Genomic DNA, 15,524 nt, shown 5'->3' with positions numbered 1-15,524 from the left:
CAGAGGCTTCTACTGAATATGGCGCTTTTTAACGCTCGATCTCTGTCTAATAAATCATTCTTGTTGAATGATTTTATATTATCTAAAAAACTGGATTTTTTAGGGAGACATTCAAAGGGGCTGGGGGGGGGGTATACATGTACATATATATACAAAAAACTTGGATCTTACAGTGTTTATTTATCGGATAAAATAAGTTAAATATCACCGTTATTATTGTCTGACCGGAAACAGGCCGGGGGTGTCCAAATTCAGAGGCTGCGTCCACCTGAGGACCCGGCCTTTGTGGTCTAAGTGGGCCGGGTCCTCCGGAAGCCAGGTAGACCGGAAATGTGAAATTGGACGGTCTAGCCTTCAGAATTACGTCACCTGCCGTCTGCTCCTTGCTGTCTAAAATATAACCGGAGTTCTCACACAGCAGTTTATTCAGCTGTGTGAGAACCCGGAGGAATCCTCCCGAGGGATAAAGTTTTATTTAATCTAATAACTTTAATCTCAGTCAAAACGATTTACTCACCAACAAATAAAACACAACTAAAGCACTGAAAAAGGCCAAACAATAACATGTTTAAGTTATTTGACACACAGCTACATTCTCGCCTGAAAATGTGTTAAAAGTTTATTTTGCGACCCAGAAAGAGAAATAAGAGTAATATTAAAACTAAGTAGCTGCAGTAATAGTAGCCATTGTTGGAAACTGGAATTGGCTGGGCCAGTCTGGGATATGGTTTTCAGTTTTGTTGAGGGGCACTGAAATTCGGGATTCCCCGGAAAAATTGGGAGTGTTGGCATGTATGTCCTAACATAGCCTGTAACGTTATTGTGACGGACACATTATATGAGTGAACTTGAGTTTAAGTGACTTACAGGTTTCTTTGAAAAAAACTTTCTTATATCCAGGTTCTTCCTTTTTGCTGCCGTCCTCCTCTCCTCCTCGCAGCGCAGGCTTGCCGCTGCTGAAACTAAACAGAGCTCCCTGAAAGGCTCAGCCAATCACATTGGCCATATTTGTCACATGACGTAGGACTCCAGCAGAGAATGTAATTTAACTCTTTCTGCTCCGCTGGGTGAATGAGATGCTGACAGATCGTTTTTTTCTTGTTGTTCTTTACTCGAAGAGATCAAATTATTGGTGGGGACAATTCAATAATCGCTGGATATTGGTGGGGACACGTCCCTTCCGTCCATGCCAAATCTACGCCCTTGCCCTATTTTATCTCGCCCTGAACTGGAGATAGCTACACATGCATTTATTTCCTCACGCTTGGACTATAGTAACTCTTTGTTTATGTGTCTAAGCAAAGGTTCTCTGGATCGTCTCCAGGTTTTCCAAAACGCTGCAGCTACGCTGTTGACAAAATCCTCCAAGTATTCTCATGTGACACCATTGCTATCTCAGCACTTTGTGATTCTGTCTAGAAAGGTGGTATATAAAAAATGTAAATAAAATGTTATTATTATTTTATGGTGGGATCATCTGACCTCCTCCATAGATCTTTGTTTACAGAGCATTCCTGCCGTACCAGGTTGTGATGCAGCCAGACAGAATGCTCTTGATAGTGCATTGATAGAAGCTGGTAAGTATTGTGGGGTCCAGAGTACAAACCTCCAAACCTCTTCAGCCGGCGCAGAAGGAAGTGCTCGCTGCTTTTATGATGACGTCCATGTGATGTGAGCAGCTCAGATCCATATGAGCTTTGTCATCCTCTAAAGAGTGACCTTTGAACTTTAGTTGCAGATGAACAGCCGAGTCTTGTCCCGAGGTGGCTCTTGTATCTTGTGCCATGTATTTATGAGGTGGTTATTTGGTGTCTCCAGTGTAGAGGTCTGAGCACTCTTTGGTACACTGCACAGCTACACCACGTTGTGAAGTTTGTGTCTGAGTGTGTGGCTGGGTCTGAAGTACACTGGGATGTTGTGCTTGGAGTAGACTCTCCTGAGTTTGAGACGGCGTACTCTTTCCATTTCTGGGTTACCATGGCGATGAGTTCTGTCTGATGTGATATGGTGTGGGAGTGGCTTCTACAAGCATTTCATTGATGACGTCCACTGCCCACGTGACAGGGTTCCTGGGTCTTTGACTCAGAGTTTTCAGTTTGTCTCATGTCCGGTTTATTCTCTGTTTTCACTCCCTGTTCTTTGTGCCAGCCTTTCCCTGTGTTTTAGTTCAATTATCTTCAGCTGTTCACTCACCAGTCTCCACCTACCTGCGAGTCCTACACACACCCCTGACAGAATGACAAGACCTGTGCCACGAAGACATGTTTGTGACCCAGCGGACTCGGACCTTTTCAAGTAGCAGGAGGCAGTGCTTTCCCTTTGGGTGGAGAAGTTCCAGAGGAAACTGTTATTAATAATTGTTAATAATTTCACCTCCTCACTACGTACGACTCTGGATACTGTAGCTCCTGTGAAAACTAAGGTCTCTAATCAGAAGTACCTGACTCCGTGGTATAATTCTCAAACACGTAGCCTAAAGCAGATGACTCGTAATCTGGAGAGGAAATGGCGTGTCACAAATTTAGAGGATCATCATTTAGCCTGGAGAAATAGTTTGCTGCTTTATAAGAAAGCCCTCCACAAAGCCAGAACATCTTACTATTCATCACTGATTGAAGAAAATAAGAACAACCCCAGGTTTCTCTTCAGCTCTGTAGCCAGGCTGACAAACAGTCAGAGCTCTGTTGAGCCAACCATCCCTTTAACGTTAACTAGTAATGACTTCATGAACTTCTTCACAAATAAAATTTTAATCATTAGAGAAAAAATTACCAATAATCATCCCACAGATGTAATATTATCTACAGCTACTCTTAGTACCATTGATGTTAAGTTAGACTCTTTTTCTGCAATTGATCTTTCTGAGTTAACTTCAATAATTACTTCCTCCAAACCATCAACGTGTCTTTTAGACCCCATTCCTACGAAACTGCTCAAAGAAGTCCTGCCATTAATTAATGCTTCAATCTTAAATATGATCAACCTATCTCTAATAATCGGCTATGTACCACAGGCCTTCAAGCTGGCTGTAGTTAAACCTTTACTCAAAAAGCATCTCTAGACCCAGCAGTCTTAGCTAATTATAGGCCAATCTCCAACCTTCCTTTATATCAAACATCCTTGAAAGAGTAGTTGTCAAACAGCTAACAGATCATCTGCAGAGGTTTATTTGAAGAGTTTCAGTCAGGTTTCAGAGCTCATCACAGCACAGAAACAGCTTTAGTGAAGGTTACAAATGATCTTCTTATGGCCTCTGACAGTGGACTCATCTCTGTGCTTGTCCTGCTAGACCTCAGTGCAGCGTTCGATACTGTCGACCATAATATCCTATTAGAGCGATTAGAACATGCTGTAGGTATTACAGGTACTGTGCTGCAGTGGTTTGTATCATATCTATCTAATAGACTCCAGTTTGTGCATGTAAATGGAGAGTCCTCTTCACACACTGAGGTTAATTATGGAGTTCCACAGGGTTCAGTGCTAGGACCAATTCTGTTTACATTATACATGCTTCCCTTAGGCAGCATCATTAGAAGACATAGCATACATTTACACTGCTATGCAGATGACACCCAGCTATATATATGCATTACAACCTGCAACACCTTGACCGCCCAGGAACTTATGCCAGGGTCCTGTTTGTGGACTTTAGTTTGGCTTTTAACACCATTGTGCCTGAACTTCTTTCCTCCAAACTCTCCCAGCTCAGCGTGTCACCAGCTACCTGTCAGTGGATCACCAGCTTCCTGACAGACAGAAAGCAACAAGTGAGGCTGGGGGAGATCACCTCTGAAACCCGGTCCCTCAGTATTGGTGCCCCTCAAGGATGTGTCCTCTCACCACTACTGTTCTCCCTCTACACTAACGACTGCACCTCCAAGAACTCGGCTGTCAAACTCCTAAAGTTTGCAGATGACACCACTGTCATTGGCCTCATTCAAGATGGTGATGAGTCTGCATACCGGCAGGAAGTTGAGCGGCTGGCACTCTGGTGCAGACAGCACAATCTGGAGCTGAACACTCTTAAGACTGTAGAGATGACAGTGGACTTCAGGAGACATCCCTCAACTCTGCTCCCCCTCACCATATCAGACAGCCCTGTGTCAACTGTGAAGACCTTCAAGTTCCTGGGTACAACCATCTCCCAGGACCTGAAGTGGGAGACCAACATCAACTCCATCCTCAAAAAGACCCAGCAGAGGATGTACTTCCTGAGACAACTGGGGAAGTACAGTCTTCCACAGGAGCTGCTGATCCAGTTCTACACTGCGGTCATTGAGTCTGTCCTGTGCTCCTCCATCACAGTCTGGTATGGAGCAGCCACTAAACAGGACAGGAGCAGACTGCAGCGGACTGTACGGGCAGCAGAAAGGATCATCAGCGCCCCCCTGCCCTCCATCCAGGATCTGTACCTCTCAAGAACCAGGAAATGGGCAGGGAAAATCATCGCAGACCCCTCACACCCTGCACACACACTTTTTGATCTGCTGCCCTCTGGCAGACGGTACAGAAGCCTGCAGACCAGGACCACCCGACACAGGAACAGTTTCTTTTCCCTCGCCATCTCCCTTCTTAACAGTTGACCTGTCACACTGCTCCCACTGCCAGACTGCAGCTGCACCTTATGTACATTTTGTAGTATTCATTCCACCTCATTCATTTCTGTATTTTATGTATATAAGTTTAGATTCGTTATTTATAGTTGGTTTACACAGCTTTGTGAATGTATGTGTAATGTGTATATATAGACACGTGTGTGTGTGTGTGTGTGTGTGTGTGTGTGTGTGTGTGTGTGATTTACATTGCTGTGCTTGAGAGCCACCATCTACCGGAACCAAATTCCCTGTATGTGTCTGCACATATACTTGGCCAATAAACACGATTCTGATTCTGATTCTGATGACACCCAGCTCTATCTGTCCATGAAGCCAGATAACACACACCAATGAGTTAAACTGCAGGAATGTCTGAAAGACATAAAGACCTGGATGACCGCTAACTTTCTGCTTCTTAATTCAGATCAAACTGAGGTTATTGTACTCGGCCCTGAAAAGCTTAGAAATATGGTATCTAAGCAGATTCTTACTCTGGATGGCATTACCTTGGCCTCCAGTAACACCGTGAGGAACCTTGGAGTCATGTTTGACCAGGACATGTCCTTCAACGCACATATTAAACAAATATGTAAGACTGCTTTCTTCCATTTGTGCAACATCTCTAAAATTAGAAATATCCTGTCTCAGAGTGACGCTGAAAAACTAGTTCATGCATTTATTACTTCCAGGCTGGACGACTGTAATTCATTATTATCAGGAAGTCCTAAAAACTCCCTGAAAAGCCTTCAGCTGATCCAAAATGCTGCAGCAAGAGTCCTGACAGGGACTAGAAAGAGAGAGCAGATTTCTCCTGTTTTGGCTTCCTGTTAAATCCAGAATTCAAAATCCTGCTCCTCACATACAAGATCTTAAATAATCAGGCCCCATCTTGTCTTAATGACCTTGTAGTACCATATCACCCTATTAGAGCACTTGGCTCTCGCTCTGCAGGCCTACTTGTTGTTCCTAGAGTATTTAAAAGTAGAATGGGCGGCAGAGCCTTCAGTTTTCAGGCCCCTCTTCTGTGGAACCAGCTTCCAGTTTGGATTCAGGAGACAGACACTATCTCTACTTTCAAGATTAGGCTTCAAACTTTCCTTTTTGCTAAAGCATATAGTTAGTGCTGGACCAGGTGACCCTGACTCCTCCCTTAGTTATGCTGCAATAGACGTAGGCTGCCGGGGATTCCCATGATGCATTGAGTTTTTCCTTTCCAGTCTCCTTTCTCACTCACTATGTATTAACAGAGCTCTCTGCATTGAATCATATCTGTTATTAACCTCTGTCTCTCTTCCACAGCATGTCTTTATCCTGTCTTCCTTCTCTCACCCCAATCGGTCGCAGCAGATGGCCCCGCCCCTCCCTGAGCCTGGTTCTGCTGGAGGTTTCTTCCTGTTAAAAGGGAGTTTTTCCTTCCCACTGTCGCCAAAGTGCTGCTCACAGGGGGTCATATGATTGTTGGGTTTTTCTCTGTACCTATGAAGCACCTTGAGGCGACCTTTGTTGTGATTTGGTGCTATATAAATAAAATTGAATTGAATTGAAAGACAGCACATCTTCGAGGGGTTTCGCCTGGCTCTGGGCAGCCCTTGGAGATGCCGTGGTCCCCCACCTGCTGCCTCACCTGCATCGGACCATTCACCTCGGAGAGTGGGCATCACTGGCCAAGCTTCGGCCGCTCGCTTTCTCGCCGCTCCGCTCCTCGCTCGCCCGCCAGCCGCTTCATTCACTGGACCTTCAATCTCCCTGTGCCACGACGGCTCCACCTCCCACCTCGGCTCTACGGAGGCTCCCTTGTTCAGCAGCTCAGCTGTTTTTGTTCAGTGGAGACGAGGCTCATGCAGCCTTCGCATTACCAGTTTGGAGCAGCAAGATCCCGTGGTGAGCTAAACTGACTTTTTTTCTCCTCACCACAACTCAGGGAATGATCTAAATCAAAGACTGTATACTGTGATTACATTCTGGACTATCCAATTATTACTCATTATCATTCTGTTTCCAAAGAGACTGATCGGATTCAGCCTTCCCCTTCACCTGTTCTACCTGATCAGTTGAAGCCTGCTAACGCTCAGCCTGTCCCGGCTCCTTGGGTGGCTAGGGCTCAGCACATCGCCGAACCTGTGCCAGGCCCTCGGGACGGTGCAGTTGATGACCAGCCAGCACCATTTCCGTGCCAGCTCCCAGAGCGAGGGCAGCTGAACCTCAGTCCACTCCTACCCGCCTTCCTGTATCTTGGGTGGGGGTGACTGATGTCCAGCTAGCTCTCACGCCTGTCCCAGCTCCCAAGGTGAGGGCGGCCAGGATCTAACCTGACGTCCCTTGAGATTCAGCTGAGGCTCTCCAGGCATTGCCCTCGCGCTCTGGAGGATGGATTGGAAGAGCTAGCATGTTGACCTGCCCGTTCACCACCTCATCCACATCCTCATCCAGGTTTTCAGGCCCTAGCTCACTCCCTTAGTAAATTAGCAGATCTGTTTCCATCTCATGTTCCCGGTTTATTGTCTCAGGCTGCAGCACTGTCCCCATCCTCAGTTCAGTCACCTGTAGCTCAGTCTCCTGTCCTCCAGTCTGCAGTCCAGTCTCCTGCTGTTCAGCTTCCAAGTCAGTCTCCCAGTCCGTTTTTAGCTCTGTTCCCCAATCTGCAGTCACAGCACCCAGAGCCAGCTGTGAGCTCTCTCTCTCTCCTCAGCCAGAGGTTTTCACACCGCCTGATCAAGCGATTGCCACTGCCTCGTCCACATTGGGTTTGGCATCGGTGGCCACCTTCCAGGCTGCTGACTGACCTTCCTCGCCATTACCGGCCACCAGGCCGCCGTCTTCTTCGCCAGCCTCTGGACTTGCTGAGTGGCCGCCGCCGCCTTCCGCCAGATCGACTCCAGCGTCACTGCTGGCCACGTGGGCGCCCACAAGATCGACTCCAATGCCACCGCTGGCCACACGGCCACCCACCAGGACTGATTCATTCTGGACTCTGTGTTCAGCTGTTCACTCACCAGTCTCCAATCAGTCACTATTCAGCCGGTGTATTTAAGCCCTCAGTTTCAACCTGGTCATTGTCTTGTCATTGATGTTGTCGTTCCTGTGTGTGCCCTATGCTCAGTCAGCCATTCAGCCAGTCTTTCAGTCGTCCAGGCAGTCAGCCATCTCATGGTCTGTTCATTTCTCCATTGTCTACAATAAATCACCAATCTTCACCTACCTGCTATTCCTGCGTTTGGGTCCTCTCTTCCTCTCATCCACACACACCCCTGACACCACGGACTACACCTGTCATCGCTCACCTTCTACAGGAATGAAAAACTCTAACCCACCACATTATGCTCTCACACCGGTTCTCCAACAGAACGAACTCATCACCAACACCATCGCCATGTTGGTTAAAACTGGCTTCGTAATGATCCACCATTTTATAGCACAACTTGATTATTGATTATTTATCGACTTTTTTTCACCTTTCAGGTTTAAGATCTTCTCCAACCAGTCAGCTCTCGAGTCTCTGGCGGTAAGTTTGTTTTCATCTTACAGTAATTGGTTCAATGAGACAGCAAGGAGACTGTTAAGGGTTCAAATATTGAGGAGGGATATAGGAGGAAATCCAAAATAACAACACTGGTCCGGCCGGGTTAAGTCAAACGATGATTTTAATGAACACACGCGTGGAGAGATGAACACTGTACGCAGCATCGATCTCTCTCGAACAATACACAATCAGTTGTTTTATATCATCAGGGAAATTTATAACGCCCCCTCATGCGTCATCACATGCATAAGTTTCAAAACCACAATGACTTTTAACACAGTTTGAAAAAACAACATCGCCTCGTCTCCATGCCAGGTGTCTTCCTGTCGCTGCCGGACGCTCGCTTTTGGTCTGGAACATCAGGCACACATTCTGCAAGAAACTGTCACTCATGCAGGCACAATTTTGCAGTCACAAGCAAGGTTATTATCGTTAACGAAAACTAACGAAATAACGAAAACTAGAAGTGAAAAAACATTTTCGTTAACGGAAATAAAAATAAAAACAAAAAAAGGAAAACTAACTAAAACTGTAATGAGAGTTCACAAAACTAACTAAAATTAACTGAATTTATAGCAAAAATGTGTTTAGTTTTCATTGATGTGTGCGTGTCCTACAATAGTCGAGGGTGAAAATGAAGTTTAGTTTCCAGATTTTTTCTTGCTGTGTCTCATTATGCCAGCAGGTGGCAGCACGTTAGTCGAGTCGTCTGTGTTGCTGCTCCGTCCACGCGCAGAATCATGTCAGGAAAAGTCGGGAGAAAGCGCCAGAGTCCAATTTGGGATTACTTTGAATATGACTGTGTTTTGCTTAAAGCAAGTGTCTTGTAGTGGAAAGAGACAAATTATGAGGGACATTTCTAAAGGGAAAAAATCCCACAAACCTTAAAGTGCACTTGAAAAGCTCACACAAGAAGGCTAACCTAGCTTAGCTTGAGAAGGGAGCACACTCAACCCTCATCCCCAGAAACAGAAGCTAACCCCAGGCAAGGCAGTGTGATGCATCCCGAGACAACAGGACGGGGACATCTACACAACTGTGTGAGTCAATTGCCTTCAAAAAGTTTATCAATTCACTTGAACCAAAATTATGAACACCCGGTGCTGCGAGAGTTAATAGTCTCATTGGGGCCAAGATATACATTTTATAGTTGCCTGGTATCAGTGGTTGTTCATCTGCCTTTATTTATGTATTTATTTATTTATTTAAAGAACCCATAGGTGGGAGTTGTCTGTCTCTGCGTGTTAGCCCTGCGACAGACAGGCGACCTGTGCAGGGTGCAGTGTATGGTAGCTGGAATAGCAACATACCCAAGGATGAGCAGAAGAGAATGACTGATATGATGAAACTGGGATTTTGTTACACTTAATTATTGCAAACACAACTAAAACTATAACTGAAACTAATCAAAACTAAACTGAAACTAAGGATTTTCAAAAAAATAAAAACTAAACTAAACTAGCAAACAATTGGTAAAAACTAATTAAAACTGAGATAAAATTGAAAATCTGAAATCAAAACTGAATTAAAATAAAAACTAATGAAAACTGCAAAACTATTAAAACCCTGGTCACAAGCAAAATATAATTAAACTTTCACCTATAAATGAGTCCATCTACTGTGTGTGTGTGGGTGTGTGGGTGTGTTTGTGTCAACCTGAAATGCACTCAGTTTCACCTCTCACCTCACCAGCTAAACCTTGTAACCTTTCCACCAGACAGAAGGCCAGCACGTACACAACTGAAACTATATGTGTAATATATCGAATAAATGTTTTAATCAAATGATACTACTTAAAACTTAATAAAAGAATATAAAAGAATAAAAGATAACAATGAATAACCTGGTTATTCAAATAGCCCCATCCAAACTGCTCTTCAAAGTAACTTACACTTAGACTCTGCTTTAGTTTCACTTTCACAAGCACGCTCTGCAAAAGCCTGCGCTTCCTGTCTACTTTGGCACAGAGTGTACTCAGAGTTAGGCCTTTCTTTTATAATGCAATATAATCTGCATATAAACATTTAAGATTATGAAAAGCATTCAAAAGCATTTAAGATTATAGATTTAACTCAACAGTTTAAAGGGGTTATAACTGCTCCTGTAATAAAGGCTGATTGGGTGCCAATATATTTAAACATCTGAATGCAATATCAATGCTGTAGATTATGTTATTAATGCAATGATAATGATGATGACCATGAACAATAGCAGTAAAATATTTCTCTGATCTCCACAAGACACAAAACTACAGAACAAACACTTTCTCCCTGATTTTTACACATTCTGACCAAAACATGAAGCGTATACACCCTAAAACCTCTCTGTGTGTCTGCAGTTGATTCCTCTGCAGGCTCCTCTAAAGACGATGCTGCAGATGTCTGTAGTTCCACTGATCAACAGTAAGAACCTAATTCATCAATCAAAAAACTCACAGACCCTGAACACACCGTGACAGTGTCGCTCTGTTTGTGTGTGCTCTCTTAGACTGGACAAAGAGAGGCGTTCGGATCCCGCTGGCCGATGGGATGGATTTCATTGAGGAGGTGGTTGAATATCATAACGTGAGTGTGATTTTACCCCTCGACTATTTGAGGAGTTTTAGACTTTTTTCATATTTATGAAAATAAAACATAAAATTGATTTTGATTAGTTGTAACACATTGAGTTGATTGTGAAAAAAATTGAATAAATTTTCAAATATTTTGAATGCAAACCTGTTGTGTAAATAGATGCACATCGAAAGTGCTTTTATGGAAAATTTGTCCTCAAAAATGCACTGACAAACACAGAGTACACGTGAAGTGATGATGATCCTGATGTTGCTAAGAAACAAAAGGAAGAAACAGAGAATCTGGGTCATCCGATTCCTCGGAATAGGCAACAGAATGTCCTGGATTGATCCAGGAGTTTTCCGTCATATTTCAGGATGTCAGTCGGGCAGTTTGAGCTCTTGTTCTTGAGTTGGGACCACAACCGAGGTGGCAGATAAATCATTTCAGTGAGCCGACTGACCCCGAAGAGCATCTAGCTGTGTGTGTCTGAGGTTAAATAGAATTATTTTACTGTTCCCATGTCACTGGATATTCAGTACTGGTGAACATTTTGACCCATGAGTGCACTTGTTACCAAATGCAGTGGTGATCCTTCTCCGTATTATTGTAGGGTCTTTACCTCAGAATGTAAAACGCTTCGAGGCGACTGTTGTTGTGATTTAAATAAGATAAATGACCTGATATAGCATAGCATAGCATCTTTATTTATAACGCACTTTACATCCAACAATGTTGACCAAAGTGCTACAAATATAAAACAGAGAGGAAACAGTTTAAATTACATATAAAATATGTAATTTAAACTATATGACATTTCTGTGTGTGAACCTCTGGATCTGATGGATTTTCTCATCTTTAACTGTTGAACATCACTTGTGAGGACTTTAATTCCTTCGACAACTTTAGCACTGAGATGTTTGTGGTTTACTCACAGAAGCGTTTCAGGACTTGGACTCTTTCTTCTTCTGGGATGGAACAGTTTGTGAGCTTAGGACTGCTGTCTTACTGAATCTCTTAAGTTCAGTCCTCAGATGTTCTGGAGTTGATGCTCCGCAGCTGTAATTCAGAATTTGTTTTCTGCTCAGTGATGGTGAGCTGTGAGACCTCGGGAACTTTTCCAAAGTCTTAATTGATCCAACACACTCCGAAGGAACTGAGAACAACCCAACTTCTTCAAACTGTTGATTAGTTCTTTTCTAGCTCTGCATTCAGGACAGATACTCTCCCAAACAGGAAAATCCTGTGACTGATGTAAGTGCACTCTGATTGGTGCACCTCTGCCAACTGCCATATTAAAGAAAAAACAAAAACCTACCTTAGAGATGTAAGATTGGTGCATTTGTTACAGGCCTTCGATAGGGTCCGTTTTTAAGCTGTTTTTTTTTAACAGAAAACCAGAGACAGGAGACATGAGTTGCATTCGGTCTGCAGGCTCTTCCCAACCCGTTCTCACTCCCAAAGCGTAACATTTTACGCTAGGTGACAAATCGTCACCATATTACGTTTTCGGCTACTCACCACGTTCCTAAATGACGACCTCGGAAAAAAGAGGCAATATGAGAACCGTCTGGACTGATTCTACACATGTTCACTCTTTTTCTTCAAATCGCTTAGAAACACGCTATTTAACATCATTAACGTCCTGTTAAGGTCAGGAATAAGGTTATGGTCAGGGCTAGGGATAAGGTTAGGTTTAGGGCTGGAATACAGGGCTGGAACGTCTATTACCGCGGGAGCATCATTGCACTGGATTCCAGCCATAACCCGCCGCGTACCATAAGAACGCCGAAGGCCTCCTTTCGCGTTCCTCAGGAACGCCGCGGGACGTGACAAAAAGTCGACATGTTACGCCTAGGGAGTGAGAACGCTCTGCTCTTCCTTGTCTGATTTATTAACAGAATTAAACAGTGTTCTTTTCTTTTCATTTAGACACACACATTTCTCTTTTAACATCAAAAACACATTCAATCAGGTCCATAGGTTAAACCCTTTTGGTTACCTTGCTTTCTCGCAAGAATAAACTTACTCATATACAATTATTATTTTGTATGGTTTTTTACAATAAATCTGTAACCAAATTCTACTGCTGTTAAGCATCAATAATATCTCTGTGCAGTACCATTAACACTGCAATTAACCTGCATATATTCCATTATACATTCTTTATATTTTAAAAGATTCAAACAATATATTACATTTGTAAACAATAAACAAAAATATTCTACCATTGCTCACAAACAGTTTACAATCGTCCACAAACAGTATACATCAGACTATTTATATGTGACACATAATAATGTAACTGGGTAGGTTGGAATAATCTTAATCAACTGTAACTTCCAATAATGTCAGTATAAAAGAAATGTGTCTAAGATCTGCATTTGTCATAAAATAAAACAGGTAATAAGACCAGTTACCTCTTTAGAATACAAGTGAAATGGCAGATTCCCATTACAAATGGCGGTAAGGTTAGCTTTATCTCAATCTGTGAAAACACACTCTCTCACAACATTCGCGGTCTTTAAATTAAGACAGAAAAAGGTTTCTTGCTTTTATGTGTGTGTTGCAGTTAGCAAACTTGGGCTACTAACCTGTTTTTTTTAACAGAAAAGCAGAGATAGGAGACATGAGTTGCATTCGGTCTGCAGGCTCTTCCTCGTCTAAGGCACAGGAGCGTTGCAACGGCCTATCGCGCTCACCACGCCCTCCCCCTTGTGGCCATGCCACGCAATTACATTCTCCATAACTCTAAATGAAAAGTGCAATACCACTAGGGATGGGTACCGGTTCTGACATAAACGGTAGTAACCAGACCGAAAAGCAGCGCACATTTCGGTGCTTTATTTCGGTGCTTTTTTTTCCTGAGCTGTGATACACTTCTAGCCAATCATTTTACGTTTCCGAGGATAGTAGGCGGGTCCAGGTACGTGCGTTCTTTTAGAGCAGAGCTACAGATTAAAATGTCCAAGGCGAAGCGGTCAAAAGTCTGGCTGTACCTCACAGCAAAAGATGCAAACTCAGCAGCAACAAGTGCTTTAAGCTGATACTGTGATACTGTCAAAGGAGGTAACACCTCAAATCCGATGAAACACCTGGCGACGCATAGCGTTTTTTTAAAGCCGAGAAATGCGCCGTATTTGATAGCTTGCTGCGAGACCTCACACCGAGCGCATCTACTGCGGGTGTGGTGCCTGTTATCGGACCCGGAGTTAGCAACATCCCCCAAAAACCCCGAAGAGTAGAGTCCTGGCCCCTAGCCCTGCCAGTGTAGCAGAAATGATGAGGATGATGATGATGCAGCAGCCGTTCTTCTCTGCGTGAGGAGCTTCATGTTGTTCGTGTGTAATTTACGTTGAGTAGGCTAACCACGTTATTACATTAATGCATGTAAGGTGAACTAGCAAACACCATCATAGCTACATGCGGCTGTCTTCTTGTTTGATGGCAGATACTCCCTTCACCCTGGACAAAAAGGCTAAAATGGCCAAAGAAAAAGTGGAAAACAGCTGAACATGAGAGGTTTTTGGACAAAGTTTGTGTTCTCCATTCTTTAAGCACCGGTTTGAGCACCGTTTGAGCACCGGCACCGTTTCAAAAGTACCGATTTGGCACCGGTATCGGATAAAACCTAAACGATACCCATCCCTACATACCACCATCAAAGAAAACAATTTACAAAAAAATTACAATTGTGACCATACACTTGTGGGCGTCACACATTTTTTTATAATAAAGTCTTGTATTATCATTTTATTTGTTTTAGGCTTTCTTTTCTTTTAAAGTCAGATTTATGCAGAAATAAACTCAGTGCTGCCCCCTGCTGTTCCATCTCTGCAGGGTTTCATCGTGATCGGAGCAAATCTTCACTTCAGCAAAGGGCTGAGAGAAATGGTGGTAGGAAGCTCAGAGATGGAGCAACAGACTGCCAACTCCACCGCCACCACCAGCACTGCCTAAATGTTCATACGTAGGGTTTACATAGATCTACAATTAATGTGAATATATACAACACATCATTAAAAGGATGAGTATATGATGAACAGATCAGAAAAGAACTGACAGCAGCACAGTGAGCCTCACACTTTGCAATGAGTCCAAACTAACAAGGTTACAGTTACAGACACTATTACTCCTTCTCACAGTTTAATGTATTATTCGTAGATTATCTTCAAGATTACAGGTAATTATAGTTCAGACAGTGTTGTTCACCATAGGTCACATGCACGCTGACGCTGTGAAGGTCATACAATATAAATACGAAGGACTGAATTAAACATGAAGGGAAACACTTGTATCCATGACAACACTGTGTCAGAACAACTCGAAAGTTGCCCCTCCTCTGAGGGTGTTGTTCCAGTGGGCAGAAAAGTGATCACGTGGTAACTGTCAAGGTTTATATCTTTAACCTTTTGTTAGTTTATTCTAAAGAACTGACGTTCTGCCCGAGAACATCAATTTATATTTCATGTTCTCTCTAAAACCTCTCACTTCATGTTGATTCATGTTGTTTCTATTTACACCTGAATGTCAGGTAGCTGGAAGCCTCCTCATTGGCTCAGTTTACACATGAAACACGATTCATCACTGTCAAGCCGATTGGGGAGAAAATGCTTCGCTGTCTGATGTACTTAGATGTCTTTGACCTGATGAATCTTTCGCTTTTTGTCTCATTAGGAAGTGTAAACAGGTTAAAACTACATGATAATACTGGAAACCACTCAGGAGATTTTATCTTTCATCTGTGCTGTTGCTGGCAAACCTGTCTCACCTGTACTTACCTGAACATTAAAGATTATGGACCTGTTCAAAATAAACTGAAAGCTAAACCTGACACCTGTCAGCAGTTTATTTTTG

The 15,524-nt window shown here is 43.3% G+C and overlaps 1 protein-coding gene across 4 annotated transcripts in view; it reads left to right on the top strand.

The window, feature by feature from the left end:
- The window catches only part of pltp (phospholipid transfer protein), a 43,529-nt gene extending 28,028 nt beyond the window's left edge, over positions 1-15,501 (top strand). For all 4 annotated transcript variants that reach the window (XM_082533464.1, XM_082533466.1, XM_082533465.1 and 1 more), the window contains 4 exons: positions 8,055-8,097; positions 10,454-10,517; positions 10,603-10,679; positions 14,508-15,501. In XM_082533464.1, the coding sequence (XP_082389590.1) occupies positions 8,055-8,097; positions 10,454-10,517; positions 10,603-10,679; positions 14,508-14,627 (304 nt within the window). In that variant the 3' untranslated portion in view covers positions 14,628-15,501. The remainder of the gene's footprint in view (positions 1-8,054; positions 8,098-10,453; positions 10,518-10,602; positions 10,680-14,507) is intronic.
- The last annotated feature ends 23 nt before the right edge of the window (positions 15,502-15,524 follow it).

The sequence above is a fragment of the Aulonocara stuartgranti genome (genome assembly GCF_965226115.1).
Source record: "Aulonocara stuartgranti genome assembly, chromosome: 5".
Classification (NCBI taxonomy): domain Eukaryota; kingdom Metazoa; phylum Chordata; class Actinopteri; order Cichliformes; family Cichlidae; genus Aulonocara; species Aulonocara stuartgranti.
Note: the sequence above shows the minus strand (reverse complement) of the source record. Positions and strands in the feature narration are given on the sequence as shown.